Below are 16,665 nucleotides of genomic sequence, written 5' to 3' on the forward strand. Positions count from 1 at the left end.
AAGAAGTTTTGAACCATAATAATCTAAATCGTTCTTTGATGCTGATCTTTATAAATACCATCGAATAATTTTCAAGTTTGCCTTATGACTTAGTAGATCCATATATGTGATATTTACAGAGATTAACTCGCACAAAATTTATTTATATCGAGAACAAAATATTGTTGCAAATCGCATGCTAACAGAATGCATGGAACTTCTGCAAATCCGACTTACTCGAGTTTTTCAGCACGCTTACCATACCAATACCGAGAAAGCTCCCAGCAACCACACTCACAAATACAGGAACTCAACTGCTTCACACGGCGCTCACCATATAGCAACACACAGCAATACACAGCTTCACCGCTCACATAGCTCTCGAACACACAGCGATACACAGCTTCACAGCTCACTTTACAGCGATGTCTCACCCACTCTGATCGCTCAACTTGGGCTCTCACACTCAGCCCTCAACCTCGCTCTGATACCATGTAAAGATCAGAGGTGCACAGCACACCAACACAACTCAGAACACTGAACACAAGAACATCTGAACACTTGCTTCATTCACAGATTCAACAGGTATATATACAAGCTGGAGAAGTTTCTGGAGATGGATTCAGTCAGTGGCTTCCTGGAGAAGCTTCCCTGTTTTCAATGGTTTTTAGAATCAGCATTAAATTGCTGTTGAACATTTGTGGCAGGTAGTTGGAATTAATTAATTTCTTCCAACAAATACCTCCCTAGTTAAGAGGGAGTGTTGAAATATGTAACTAGGTTTAGTTTTCATAATGACATATGTAATCATGATTTTATGTATTTGATGTAATGAGAAAAATAAATTTATTATTGTTGATCTTGAGGCATGGGTTTCATGGTCAAGGAAATTTATGTTTAGGTCAAGTTCCCATTGTGAGCTCCAAGGGCTTGTCATTGAGTCTACAAGTTATTAAAGTCATTGTCATGTATGAAAGACCCATTTGGGGCATGTTACATATTGTAAAGAAATTTATTCGTGTCAATGTTAGAGTCAAAAGACCCACCAAGCCCTTGTCACAAGTGCAACAACAAGTCGGCCTTCAAAAGGAGTAATCGACCTATCTAGAAGGACAAGTCGACCTACAAGCATGTGTAAGGAAGCTTATATATAGAAGCATTCAACCTCATTCCAAAGTGCATCAATCAAGCATCGATATCAATGAAAGAAGTGCGAAGGAAGGGATAAAGGAAAGCTCTTGAGCAACGAGTATAGGAAGGAGAAGATCAAAGTTTTCTAGCATTGTTTTTGGGTCACTCATCTCACATGTGTGACTGCAATTAAGGTTTCTAGCAGTAAAGTATAGCAGAAATTTAAGGAAGCCAAAATATAATTCAATTATAGATCATGCTGTCAGTCGAATTCACAAGGAGAAGAATCTAAGTCAAGTGAAGGAGAGAAGTCATTGATTTTTGCCCTCATCATCTCTCACGTGTGGCCTAGGCTTTCTGAAGCAAGGGCCAAAAAGTGCAGAAGTTGCAGTCAAGCGTAAATTGCAGAAAGATAGGTTGAAGTTGCAGTCAAGGTGTTGGAAGTTCAAAGTCAAAGTCAAGCAAGGAGTAGCCAATTGATTTGACAAAAGAGGCAAGGTTGACTTGGTCTTGGAGGAGTCTTGGTCAAGGGTCTAGATCTTGGAATTAAGTGAAGTAAAAATACATCACAAACAATTATTAAGCAAGAGAAATCATCCTATGTTGTTGCCCCTATATTTCTCAACATGGTATTAGAGCTAAGGCAACAAATCAAGAAGGGGTAGCTCAAAGAAGGACACTCAAGTGTAGAAGCACTAGAAGCTCATCAAGAGCTAAGGTAGCAAGATAAGGAAAGGCAACTTGAAGAGAGGCATCAAAAGGAGTATCAAGAAAAGTCATGGCATCAAAGAAAACAATGAATCTTCAAGAATACGTATGGACCGAGTTCAAAAAGAAAGCTTGATAAAATTTTGGGCACAAAATTCTCAGGTTTGATATCGAAATAGCAAAGAAGTTACCATCTCTTTATCAAGACATTGAAAGGAACCAAAGTCATTCCAAAATCAAACGAAAGTTCTGACTACAATATTTTCCCTTCACCAAGCAAGTAGACTTACAAACTGTGGGCATAATAAAGTGATTTCTGAGGGATATTAAATCACTGTTTCAAGATGTCGAAAGCATAATTCAAATACTAAAAACTGGTATCAAGATCAAACATCTGAGCCTTGAAAGAAAGGACTATTTACATTTTCTTTAAAGGGCTATCCTACTGAAGCAACTTTAGAGTCAAGTATCTCGGCATCCTCAGAATCACCAATTAATGAAGCGAGTCAAGATATATCATATTCCTTTCAATGATTACAAAACCCAAGTTTGGGGTGAGTGGAACATCTATGGGACTAAGAGTGTAAACATCAACAATTCAAATATACTTGTTCTTCCTTGGAACGATCAATCATTCTAGAAGGCTAACCTTGCAATGGAAGTGCCTTGACAATAATTTTGTACATTCTAAAAGGTAGTGAAAACAAGAATCAACAGATAGTAGATAAATACAACAAGAAGACTCTCTACTATGAAGGTCTGTAGCAAAGAAGTCATGTAATTGTCAACATAGCAGAAAAGAGCTCGTCGAGAAGCAAGTCCCATCAGAAGAGCAGTCATATCCCTGGTTGAAACCTCGTTAAAAAGAAAGTCTTGAAGGTAGCAAAGGGTCAATAAACATCACAGTGCCTTTGTGGAGTAACCACGACATTTTGAAGAACTGAGCACTACAAGAAGGTATCCATGAGGTATGTATAATATTTTCTTTATTTTTAAGTGTCCATTATAAGATGTTTTAAAGGTTGAAGTATGGCTCTAGGGTTTGTATTTTGAACTATAGATGGCTCATCAGAAACCCTAGTGATGAGAAACCCTAGTATTAAAGTACTTGTTCCCTATGATTTGAGCTCTAGGGTTTGTTAGGATTCTAGGACATGGGATAAACACTAGAATGACATGAAGAGAAAATAATATGGTCTAGGGTTTGAACTTAAGAAACCCTAGATGACCTCTTGATTGCATAAAACCCTAGAAATATAACTTGACATCATGTTTTGGTATTGTATACTTTGCTTGGGGTGCTTGTCAATAAATATTGCAGGTACAAGAAGTAAAGATGGATGGGTTGATCCTTTGTTTTAAAAAGCATGATGGAAGGAGGGAACTATATGGACCAAGGAGGGAACTATATGGACCCTTGGGCACTATTCATGATGTAATTATGGATACCTGGAAGAAATAGAAGGTGGAAGACCTCTACCATGGTTAAAGAATTACAGTCAGATAGAAAGCTCAATAAAGTATGATAGAATGCATCATATTAGAGTACGATGGAAGTAAGAGCTCATGACATCAACAAAAGAAGATAGTTGAAGTAGAAATTTTCAAAAAGGAAGAAGCTCTTGGTAGCCTCATTAAAAGCATAAGTAGTACTTATGGGTAGATTCATCAAGCATGAAAATTCGTCACACATCACTAGGAAAGGAGCATTTGTAGGATAAGGATAATCAAGATCCTCCGTTGGAATCTTCATTAGAAGGTTCACCTCTCTTGGAAGAAGCAAGTATCTCGTTGAGAATTCCATCTTGTATGGGATTCATTATTTAGAAGGATGATGGTATGATGACAAAGAAGAGAAGCAAGTCAAGATGATTGAAGAACTCCTAGTAAAGGAAAGAAAGTTGGTGAAGGAGGCCTAGATGACCAAAAGAAGAGGTATGTATGCATGTATTTAATTGAGTCTTGTCATCATATAGTTGCATGGGTAAATTCTCTATGTCATGAGCATGATCAAGGAAAAGGGTTCTCCTCCTTTGGAAAAATACATGAAGGCATGGTTCACATATTGACTCGATGAAATCAATATAATATGTCCTCATATGGAATATGAGGTGGTTGACTAAGATGAAGGAACTATGGATGGAAGTTTTTGGGGAACAATATGTGAAGAAAGAATGAATAGATCGTCAAAGATGCAACTATGGTCACATAAAAAAAGGGAATCAACATCTGATGACTAGAAGGAATTGGTATGACCTAATAAGGTCTTTAAAGAAAAGAGACCCTTGACATATGATGTCTTGGAAATGTGGTTATGAATATGTAGGATGTTGATGTTGTGGGCAAGATGTCATGATTAAAGGCCATCACAAAAGGTAATTTTGATTTGATGTTCTTTTTTTATTTTTGAACATCTGGATGGGTTAATGCAGGGTTAAGGAAAAGGAGTTGTAGATGTGACCTACAACTAACACTCGTGGTGGGATGGGAGATCTTGAAGGAAACATGACGTGGAAGAAGTAGTTGTATGAAGCAAAGCTAGATGTGGACTAGAAAGCTCACTTTCTAATAAAAAGAAGGATGACATGACTGACTTGAGGAAATTGATGGATGGCTTGTGCCCTACGAAAAGAAGAAGGATCCACAATTTTTGAAGATGAATCTCATGACATCGAAAGGAGGAGCTCTACAAGCAGCTGAAGGTCCCATGATCTCCACCCTAAGCAGAAAGCTGATGGAAACAAGTGCCTGATTAAGAGGGAGCTTGGTCAAGTCCCTGGTTAAGAGGGAGTTGGGGTACATTCCTTATAGGAATGGTTACATTCCTTCATAGGAATGGGTATATCCTCCCTAGTTGAGAGGGAGAGATAGACATGTTGTCGCGCAGGGTGTCTAGGCACCGCGACAACGCTCAGACCGGGGGCTGTCACCCTGATCCCCGATCTCTCCGTTTAAGCCGTCTCCCTATAACAAGTTAAGGGGGGTAGACCCTATGGGATAAAAGAAGAAATTTTAATAAAAATTTCAAATCGCCCTGCTTCAGGTTTAACTGATGAAAACCCCAAAATTTTTCCAGATCTTGAAACGAATACCCCTGCAAGCGCTGACTCTGACGCTAGATATTACCCTCCAGGGCCTAGATCTGGCTTCAAGATTGAATGTCACCTTCAGATTTGCAACCTGTAGTGACAAAAACAAACACCCAGAAACAAAATATGCAAGAAACAAAACTAAAAAAAACCTAAAACCAGCGAAATAATTACAATATTCATAGTTTGAAAGCTCTAAATAGCCAGATTTGTCAGTATGCCACAGAAATATTTTCAAAATTTTAAGTTCGATATGAGGTGCTTCAGAAAACCCTTCATGCATCCGCAACAGAAATTCTAATGATAAGCTCGGGATCAAAACCAGCTGGGCTCTTCAGAAAATGAAATCCATGAGTTCGCTGGTTCAGCCGAGAACTTCCCTGAACACCCGGTAAACTCAAAATCAAGGATTTCCTGCACAGCTTAATTCAACCATTAACAAAGAGGGAGAAAACGATACTAAAATCCAGATCTAATGGAGATACCTGCCATCATATTCAGAAATTTAACTACCATTCAAACTCTAGCGACTAAACAAGATACATGTGTTTAAATCACTCTTCATAAAGCTATTATCAATGGCTGAAATTAAAATCATGCACAGAAATAAAATGTCTTATAGCATTTCCGGAAGAGTAACACCAGCAAGATTTCAACTCCAAAGTCATTTTTTACTGCACATGAAAAATGACTACAAGAGAGCTTTCTTTAGCATAAGACTCACAGATCGAATGATTTCAAATGACAACTGACCTCCTATTTAAATAAAAATTTCCCAACGGCTAGTTCGAGTGATCCATGTCAAAGTGATCTCGACCGTCGATGAGGATCAAAATCTCTTTTAATCTCATCCGTCGAAATTTTAAATGCATTTTAATGTATTAAAAAATTAAAATTTTGCATTTATTTCCTCAAAACTTTGACTTATTATTATTATTATTTTATTTATTTTATTTTATTTTTATTATTTTTATTGGACCTTCGAACTTAGCCTTTGGAAAGAATTACCTAGGACTTAGGACTTATGAGGGGTTTAATTATTTTTCTAACCCCCAAGACATTTTACATCATGATTTTTACATTTTTACATCTCAGGGGGGAAAACCCATTTGACAAAGACCCTCATAGACCTACCCAGTTCTGCAACACAAACATAATCTAGCAGATCTAGCAATTTGTAATAACTTAACCAAATAGTTAGGATTATTTCCCAAATCACTTTTACATAGACTCGATCTAGCACACTAGGACTCCCCTAAGATTCTAATGACAAAATCCATTCCGGCTTTGGGGTTTGGCTGAAGGAAAACTCTGCTGATCATGGATCAGTGAGACAAAAAATCTTCCGGAACGTAGATCATCACTAGAAGATTAGGTTTACGTAGGCAATTACATACATGACACAGATCTGCTAGGATTATTTACAATTTACACATGCAGACTGGGTTTACAAAATAATATGAATAGGCTGATGATGATAGTCAAATGGCACCGACATGTTGATCAAGCGATATCCCCTTTGTGAAAAAAGGGGGTGTACTGCTATGGGTAGTTGACATGTAGTGGTCAACAAAACACATCATTCTTGTCTTCACTTTGGGAAGAAAGAATGGAGGATTGGGTAAGCATCTGGCATCCGATACTCTTTGAGGACATCCAAGATAAGAGTAGTCATAGAGGACCGATATTCTTTGAAGATTGGGAATCCAAGATAAGGATAGTCTCGAAAGGACATACTCTGTGAAAACTCGGGTGGGGTATGTTCCTTGAGAGACAATGATGAAGGTGTCTATAAATCATTGGTCTCGCCGACATTGTGCTCTAATATTGTGGAGAGATAGAGTTGTTAGTCAAGGCCTTGCTATGTGACAGTGCTGGGTTACCAATTTGACTCTTATGAGAATTCTTCAGATTGAGAATGTCCAAGTACCTTGTATGGATTATGAATACCTTCCTAGTTAAGAGGGGGTGTTGAAATATGTAACTAGGTTCGGACTTCATAATGACATATGTAATCATGATTTTATGTATTTGATGTAATGAGAAAAATAAATTTATTACTGTTGATCTTGAGGCATGGGTTTCATGTTTAAGGAAATTTATTTTTAGGTCAAGCTCCCATTGTGAGCTCCTAGGTCTTGTCATTGAGGTCACAAGTCATTAAAGTCATTGTCATGTATGAAAGATCCATATGGGGCATGTTACATATTGTAAAGAAATTTATTCAAGTCAATGTTATGTTGATTTGGGTTAGCATCAGATGTGCTCTAGCCACGAAAATTGGTGGAGAGGCTAAGGCACATGAGATCTCCAATACCCAAAAAGGGTTTGGGTAGATTCTAAACAGTTCGGGAGATATTAAAATAATTAATATTTTTAATAATATAAAACTGTGTTAGAATGGTCCAAAAGTCATGGATCAAGCTAGATCTAATCTTAGCCGTTGATTAGAGATTAATCTCGGCCGTTGATTTGTCAACGAGAAAAGTGTAAGAGGAGGCTTGAGGGTCACTTGGAGAACACACCAAGAGATCAAAATTTCGACTTTCTCGGGCTGGGTTTGCTGAGAAAGTTGAGAGAGTGATCAGAATTGTAGCTGAGGGGCACTGAATACAGAAGTAGAGAGGCAAAGATAGCGCCGGGAGAATCCATGCAGTAGCTAGAGAGAGGGACGCAGAAGCAGCCAAGGGTTCACGCAGAGCTAGCCAGGGCTCACGCAGAGGCAGCCAGGAGCTACGCAGTGCCTCATAGGGTTAGCGTGGGTGACGCAGACGGCCAGAGCGCTGATGCAGTGCCTCCAGAGGCTGACGCAGGCCAAGTCAGAGTGACGTTGGGCTAACGCTAGGCCAAAGAGAGGTTGACGCAGTCCCTAGAGGCTGACGGTGGGGTTTCGTGGGGCAGATTGGAGTTGTGGAGTTACTAGAGTGTTTATCCGGGGTTCAGCCAGAATATCTGCTTCTGAGTAGAGAGGTACTACTGCCGAGATTTTCTCTGTTGGGTGAGCCGGATTTGGCACCCAAACTATATTCTGAAACTGCTTAATAAATCAAACCCTCAGATAGCTGCATTGGTTTTCCCGCATTGGGTTTTTTTGGGGACATTAGTCCAAAAACAATGGTGTCACTTGTGTGCTTGTTTCTATTTCCTTCAGTTAATGATGTGTAATGTGTTGAGCATGTACTTGTATTTATTTCCAGTATTTACATGGTAAATAACTTGTTAATTAACAGAACAAGTAGGTAGGAATAAATCAGTAAAGTGCATGAAGGGTTTCTAACGTGTTAGACATAGAAATTCCAACATGGTATCAGAGTGTGGTTGCAAATCACAGGAGAATTGAGGACATCAGCCGAGCAGAGCAGCAGCAGTAGAAAACAGCGGTCCCAAGTGATAGAAGCTGTTCCCAACAGAGTAGCAGCAAGGAAGGGGTGACACAGTGCTTGCGTCATCAAGATTTAGCCAGGAAGAGGCAGCGCATAGGCTGAGGGAGGCAAAGGCAGGCTCACGTAGAGGCCAGGAGGGCTGACGCAATTGGTTGAGGAGGTTGATTTGCTAGTACTAGGATTGCGCAGAGCCTAGGAGCTCTAACCTTTAGTTTGCTGGGGTTTAGGAGGCTGTGGGTAAGTTGCAGAACAATACCTAACAGGGCAAGACCAAGGAGGGAGTTGCTACCGAGGGTTTCTAGCCAAGAAATCCAGATTAGTGGTGCAGCTGCACAAACGATCAGAGTGGGGGCATCTCGACATTGGTAGGAGGGTTTCCAGGAAGGAAATTGAGGCTCAGAGGGAGTCACACTGAGAACTTCTAGGAGAGAAGTAGAGGAGCAACGAAATGGCACTACACAGAGTAAGAGACTGGGACAGACTGGACGGAGCCTCAAACTTCGTAGTTTGAAGGCCAGAATCTTATCCATACTAGACAGGAATTGTGTCAAGCACTTCGCCTTGAGGACGATAGCTATCCTAGGTGACCCGACTGATAACGATAGGTACGAGGATGCAATGGCGAGGGCTAAGAGTATCATCCTTGACGGGGTCAAGGATCATATAGTACCACATATTGCTGAGAAGAACACAACACAAGAGATGTGGGAGGCATTGACCAAGTTGTATCGGCATACTTCCGTGCAGAGGAAGATGCTACTAGAAAATCAGCTGCGATCATACCAGATGCGGAAGGGAGAACAGATCGACCCATTCCTTGGTCGATTGAAGGAGATCCGGGATCAGCTGACTTCCATAGGGTCAACGCCGAATCCAGAATTGATGGTGAGAATAGCCCTGAACGCAGTCTCAGAAGACTGGGAGGTGTTTGTCCAAAGCATACTAGGCAGGGCAACCCTTCCAGATTGGGGGGAAATGTGGGCTTCTCTTCGCCAAGAAGAGATCAAAAGGTTGAGCAAGGCGGGAAGCAGCGACAAGGGGATCAGAATCAAGAAGGACGAGGATGCTGCCCTAGCATCTGAGGGAAAGAAGGAGAAACAGAAGAAGAAGGACCTCTCCAAGGTCAAATGCTTCCACTGTGGGGAGCTGGGTCATTATGCGACCCAGTGTCCAAGGAAGAAGAGTAAGGGAGAGGCCTTCGAGACCAAGGCAGCGCCAGCAAGGGTAGAGAAGGAAGTGGAGACAGACGATGACTGTGCCATGAGTGCACACACACCACTTGAGTAGAAGTGGGGAGACATCGAGCTGTAGTCAGGCAGACTATAGGCGATGAGGGGCAGGATCCTCGAGGTACCCAACCTCTTGGATTAGACCTTGCTACAGGAGCCCCAAAGAGGAGTAGCAGTATTGGCGGATGTCAGTAGAGATGGATGTGGATGGAGCGACAGAGGGAGCTACAGTGCAGGATTCCTAGGACAACATGAGGTAGCAGTGTGAGAAGCATGGGAGTGTTGCACTAGTGCAGGATGGCACAAAGAGGTGTGCAACGGTGCGAGATGCAGGGAGTTGTTGCAGCAGCGTAGAGGTCAGAGAGGGAGCACTTGTCAGCGACAGAGGGAGTTTCAGCATCGAGGGTGTCTCTAGCCTGACAAAGATGTCAGAGTTGGGAGATCAGTTACTTACTTCTCAGTAACTGGGTTGCAGTGCAACAGTTAGCAGTGATAGTGCTATGGACAACACGATGCGACAGGATGAGAGGGAGTTGTAGTACAAATGCAACAGTGGCAGTGGCAGGGCCATGGGTAGCAATACAGGGTGCAACAATGCAGATGATGGGCAACAGGCCTAGCACCAGCACAGGGACCGATGCCGGATGATCAGGGTGATACTCAGTGAGGAGTATTGCTAGAGCACAGTCCTTGCTAAGAGGGAGTGTTGATTTGGGTTACCGTTGGATGTGCTCTAGCCATGAAAATTGGTGGAGAGGCTAAGGCACATTAGATCTCCAATACCCAGAAAGGGTTTGGGCAGATTCTAAACAGTTTGGGAGATATTAAAATAATTAATATTTTTAATGGAGTCCCTAAGTCTAAACTTAGTGAAAATAAAATATTGATGTGAATTAATATAAAACTGTGTTAGAATGGTCCAAAAGTCATGGATCAAGCCAGATCTAATCTTAGCTGTTGATTAGGGACTTAATCTCGGCCGTTGATTTGTCAACGAGAAAAGTATAAGAGGAAGCTTGAGGGTCAGTTGGAGAACACACCAAGAGATCAAGATTTCGACTCTCTGGGGCTGGGTTTGCTGAGAAAGTTGAGAGGGTGATTAGAGTTGCAGCTGAGGGGCAGTGAATACAGAAGTAGAGAGGCAGAGATAGAACCAGGAGAATCAACGCAGTAGCCAGAGAGAGGGACGCAGAAGCAGCCAAGGGTTCATGTAGAGCCAGCTAGGGCTCACGCAAAGCCAGCTACGGCTCACGCAGAGGCAGCCAAGAGCTGCGCAGTGCCTTAGAGGGCCAGCGTGGGTGACGCAGAGGGCCAGAGGGATGATGTAGTGCCTCAAGATGCTGACGCAGGCCAAGTTAGAGTGACGCTAGGCTAACACTAGGCCAGAGAGAGGTTGACAGTGGGGTTTCGTGGGGCAGATTGGAGCTGTGGAGCTTCTGGAGGGTTTATCTGGGGTTTCAGTCGAAATATCTTCTTCTAAGTAGAAAGGTACTATTGCTGAGATTTTCTTTGTTGGGTGAGCCGGATTTGGCACCCAGATTGTATTATGAAGCTGCTTAATAAATCAAACCCTCAGATAACTGCACCGTTTTCCCGCACTGGGTTTTTCCGGGGACATTAGTCCAAAAACAACGGTGTCACTTGTGTGCTTGTTTCTATTTCCTTCAATTGATGATCTGTAATGTGTTGAGCATGTATTTGTATTTATTTCCAGTATTTACATGGTAAATAACTTGTTAATTAACATAACAAGTAGGTAAGAATAAATCAGTGAAGTGCATGAAGGGTTTCTAACATGTCAGACTTAGAAATTCCAACATGTTAGAGTCAAAAGCCCCTCCAAGTCGTTGTCACAAGTGCTACAACAAGTGGGCCTTCAAAAGAAGTAGTCGACCTATCTAGAAGGACAAGTTGGCCTAGGTGCTATGTCAAGTCGGCCTACAAGCATGTGTAAGGAAGCCTATATATAGAAGCATTCGACCTCATTCCAGAGTACATCTATCAAGAAAAGAAATACAGAGGAAGGGATAAAGGAAGCCTTTTGAGCAACGAGTAAAAGAAGGAGAAGATTGAAGTCTTCCAACATTGTTTTTGGGTCCCTCATCCCACACATGTGACTGCAATTAGGGTTTTTGCAATAAGGTATAGGAGAATTTGAAAGAAGCTAAAATATAATTCAAGTATAGATCATTTTGTCGGACAAATTCACAAGGAGAATAATCTAAGTCAAGCGAAGGAGAAAAGCCATTGATTTTTTCCCTCATCATCTCTCACATGTGGCCTAGGGTTTCTTTCTGAACTTCTGAAGCAAGGGCTGAAAAGTGCAAAAGTTGCAGTCAAGACGAAGTTGCAGAAAGATAAGTTGAAGTTGTAGTCAAGGTGTTGAAAGGTCAAATTCAAAGTCAATTTCAAGCAAGGAGCAACCAAATTGATTTGACAAAAGAGGCAAGGTTGACTTGGTCTTGGAGGAGTGTTGCTTAAGGGTCTAGGTCTTGGAATTCGTCAATTGAAGATTCTATAAGAAGAATAATTCTTGTGGGTTTTGCTCTCAAAGTTGGAGAGGTTTTGGCCCTAGCTGGTCGCATATATCTTGTGTCCTTTGTCTTGTTTTTCTTTGTGGTTTGCTAATTGTTTGATGAAGAAAATACTAATAATAAACTAAAGAAGAAGAAGCTAATTAAGTGAAGTAAATATACATCACAAACAATTATCAAGCAAGAGAAATCATCCTATCTTGCTGCTGCTGGAATTCTCAACAGTTATATCCCTTAAAACACAGAGATGAACCTTAGAAAGACTTGGTCTTCAAGAGAGATGCCACAGAGAATTTCGGTGCACTTTTATCTTTGTAATTGCTTCACTTCTTGCTTCGTAGGATCAGAGGATCTTATGATGATGCTCAGAATCGAATGCTTGGAGTGGAGGGCGAATAACACCAATATGTAGAGATCACATGGGTCGAATGTGTGCCAACATTAGTTGAGCTGAAATGAAGGAGAGAGAGCCAACATGAACACTTCCGGTGCCGAAAGAAATAATTTGAAAAATTTAGGTTTTGTCCTTTTTGATAAATACAAAAAATGATTTTCTCATGAGTATGAAGAACATGCTTTTTAAGAACAAATACATCAATAAATAAATCAACATGAAGACCGATCATAGCTACAAATTCAACAAGTTGGAGCTAGATGTTGCTAAATGTTACCCACTCAAGTGGGTTACCTTAGGAGAAAACCTTTTTCCCATTCTGTTCAACTTGCTAGCTAGCAGCCCTATGTGATCTACAGATAGCCAACCTCAAAGGCCATCTACCTATATTCTGGTTAGTGCTTTAAAACTAGGCCGGTTCAAATTGGATTCGACTTGGTAGGTCGAGCCAGACCCTTTCACCCTTGCCTGAGTTGGCTAGGTAGAAAAACTAGTTTGATGACCGGTCCATTACTGAACCGGCCGAGCCGGACACCAATTTTGCCGAGCCCGTCTTAAACTAGCCGAACTAGTTTGCAGGGAAAAAAGGTGACAACTCAGACTTCAAACTCAAATTTTTTTTCTTTTTCTTTTTTCTTAATGCTTCTACACCTCTCCCAAGCCTATAAAAGTGACCCAACCCCATAAAAGTGACCCAACCCCCTCACATTTACTCACAACTATCTCATTGCATTTGCGTGAGCATTTGTGAGGAGTTTGTGAAAAGTTGGAGTTGGTTTTTGGAGTAGTAGTGAGGAGGAACCATGGGTTTCCCCATTTGACTCTGATTCAGAGTCTGAGCCAGATGATCTTTTCTTGTTTAGTAGTAGTGACTAGTGATGTTTTGTTGTAGAGGCCATTTAGAGCCTCCTTGGTTATGTGCTTTTGTTCGGATCTCTATATATTACATGTATTGGACAGTGCACTGGGTGCCATTTTGATATAATAGATATATTCATGAGCATACTTTGATCATATGTTGTCTTCTCTCTATATTCTAATGCTTTGAGTTTGGAAACATGAATGAAAATCTTTAAAAATATGTTTTTTCGTAAAAAAAAATATTTAATGTATTTTTTACAACGATTGAGTGATTGAAATCAACTAGGCCAAGTTGATACCGAGTCAGAGTCGGAGTTGGAGTCGACCCTCGGCCGGCTCCGAATCAGAGTCGGAGTTTTAAAACTATGGTTCTGGTTAGTGCTTTGTGACAACTAGCTTGCTTATCATGCTTATCATGAAGTGCTTGGATTTAATGATTAAGAGCATATTAGCATGAATCATAGGTTGAGTTGGGTGATTGACTGCTTTGGGTTGTATTCTTGTTACCATGCTTCACCTTGGTGGTTATCCCCTGATCCTAGTCTATTGTGACCTTCTTTAAGGTCTCTCTTTCTATTGTCTAGGAGGAGCATGAACAAGAGGCATTGATTGATGTTGCATACCCATTGTAATCTATACCACTTCCATATTTCCTTGGTTTCATGTCCCAATCTTCAGGTTGATTGTTGTCTATTGCTAGTAATGGTTCCCTGATTTCCTCATTCTTGTAGCAGAAATAAAAGAAAAAGCATGACCCATAAAGATAAAATGAAAAATATTGGCTAGGATAAAAGAAAACACATGGACAAAAGCCTAGCATGAGCTCTACTCCCTTATTAACCCTCACCTAGTTCTTGGCTAATGCATTGACAAATAAAAAAAGGAACTTGGATATTCCAACCTCAATGAACAATAAAATGCTTCATCTTTAAGGGTAATATATGCATATATCAAGCTTGTGACCCAAGTTATGCAAGAAAAATAGAATCATTAAAGAAAAGGGCACACAAGAGGAGTGGTAGAAATAGGCCAAGGAAAGGGGTAACTTAGGTCCCAAAATTGCTCCCTCTACATATTATTATGGCTGAACATGGGAGTTGTTCCTCTCCTTGAAGTTAGAAGCACGTAATAGGGCCGTTGGATAACCCTCCCATACCTAAGCATGGTAATTTGTTTATAAACCCTAAGATAGAAAGACATTTGTTAATGATACTTGTGTGAAGTCCTCTTGTGCCTTTTGCATTAAATATGGTCCATTGTGATACTTGTATGATTTCTTTACCTATGATGATGATCTCACTTGATTTTGAGGGTATGTTATAGATGTTGTCTTCGAGGTACAACAACTGTTCCTTGAGGGATTGATTGGGTGTTCTCCAACACTTCAGAGAGGACGTCTAGCCCTGCTTAATGACACTTCAAGGCATTGTAGCCAGGACGTTGACTACCTAGAGAAGAATGTTGACCTTGGGATTAATCCAACACTAATGATGAACCTATCCTCTCCCTCTAGAGCTTGAAACGTTGCTCAAGAAAGTTGGGACATTGCCAAGAAAGATGATGTGCCCCAATCATAGCAGAACACCCTTAGGCCAGTTGTGCACCTGCTTGATGGACGTTGCCCTCTTCCTAGACTAGTTTATTGATGATGATGATTTAAGATCCCTTTGTATGCGATGGTGCACCTTTCTTGCTGGTGCACTCTTATTTTTTGATAAGATAGTCAGATGAAGTTCATAAGCATTTGAATCCATTATAGGCTCATTTGGAATCGAATATAATTCCTTTCTTCGGTCAGCAGGTCTAGAGGGCACCAAGGCTTTTTCTTCCCCCTTGTACACTTCTCTGGGGCATTGCTCCAAGGAGTTCTGTGCTTTGTTTGCCTCTGGCCTTATAGCATTCAATGTATGACTTGAGATTTTCCAGCAGCACTTTCTTTCCTAAATAATGGAATTTAGATCTTAGATCAGATCTGCTTTTGGTCTTTACATAAGATTGGCCTTTGTGCTTCCACAGTGGTTTGATGCTATTGTAGTTAGCAGTCCTATTGATCTATTTGTGGTCACTTTTTGGGCATTAATGGAATTATGTTATCTTATCTTATTTTTCTGCATGCTTTCAAGAACCAAAGAGTTTGCAAATCTAAGATTGGCCTTTGTGCTTCCACAGTGGTTTGATGCTATTGTAGTTAGCAGTCCTATTGATCTATTTGTGGTCACTTTTTGGGCATTAATGGAATTATGTTATCTTATCTTATTTTTCTGCATGCTTTCAAGAACCAAAGAGTTTGCAAATCTACATCTCATTGATATAGTAATTCCAGATTTTGTCCCTATTTTCCATGTTCTAATGCTTCAAAGTGTTTGGTATTGGCATTTTACAAGAGTACAATATCTGTTATAGACATTTGCAATTTTTTGAATTTTGTAGCTAGTATAAGAGTAAAAGAAGATTGGTATACGTGTTGAAATTGTTCTCTTTGTATATTGCAGCCTGTACTTGCAGTCATGTATGTGATGCAGTATATGCCATCTCTTGGTCATTTCCTAATGGAGAAGGTAATTTCTTCTTTAATCTTGTTGTAGGTGAACAACTTTTGCAGTTTGTTCAAAAAGTATCCACAGTCAAAAAAACGGATTGACAAAATCAAAATACGGATTCCAGTACGCTGACTCTCTGTGTTAGATAATGAATTTTGCATAGTAGTGTTTATATTATGTAGGAAATTCTTGTGGAAATAGTTATTTTGTTTCTTATGTTGATATGATTCTGGAGGGTTTTACTTTTCGAAACAAAAAAGATAAAAATCAATTATTCTTTTTGAAAAGAAAAAAATATATTTTGTGGCAAAACAGCTATAGTTCTAGGCTTCTAGGTTATTAGCTTTACCACACTGCCTTAATGGAAACAGGTTTGGGCTGAGCATCTTTGAGGTAGACTAGCGATGTATATATGATCTACATATTTCAAGCTGAGTTAGCCAAGAAACCTCCAATGTTGTCCACTCTGTGTGCACTCTTGCAAATCATGTGTGCATTAAGATTGGAAACATGCAATGATACATTGATGGAATCCTATAGGCTTTCTCTGCGAGACTTCTCTTTGTTCACCTGCAAAGCAATAGATAATCTCTGAAAATTTTTGATGTAGGTGAAGCTTAATATAGGTAGCTGTGTAATGTGTGCAAATTTCAATCTCTATTATAGGTTACTGGTGTGACATGTAAAACTTAAAAGTCAGAACAAAGGAGATAATTGATTTGATTGGGACAAATACATGTAATGGTCAGTTACTGGTTATTCAAATGAGATTGTTTCTGATCCAGTGGTGATAAAAAAAATTTAGATGCAGAACTTT

At 40.3% G+C, this 16,665-nt stretch overlaps 1 protein-coding gene across 2 annotated transcripts in view; it reads left to right on the plus strand.

The window, feature by feature from the left end:
* The window catches only part of LOC149259863 (NAD(P)-binding Rossmann-fold superfamily protein), a 330,444-nt gene that overhangs the window by 230,675 nt on the left and 83,104 nt on the right, over positions 1–16,665 (plus strand). For both annotated transcript variants that reach the window (XM_089419258.1, XM_089419250.1), the window contains exon 11: positions 15,801–15,866. In XM_089419258.1, the coding sequence (XP_089275384.1) occupies positions 15,801–15,866 (66 nt within the window). The remainder of the gene's footprint in view (positions 1–15,800; positions 15,867–16,665) is intronic.

Source organism: Pinus tabuliformis, chromosome 6, assembly GCF_031772625.1.
Source record: "Pinus tabuliformis cultivar Carrire ecotype Pingquan chromosome 6, CPIR1, whole genome shotgun sequence".
Taxonomy (NCBI): domain Eukaryota; kingdom Viridiplantae; phylum Streptophyta; class Pinopsida; order Pinales; family Pinaceae; genus Pinus; species Pinus tabuliformis.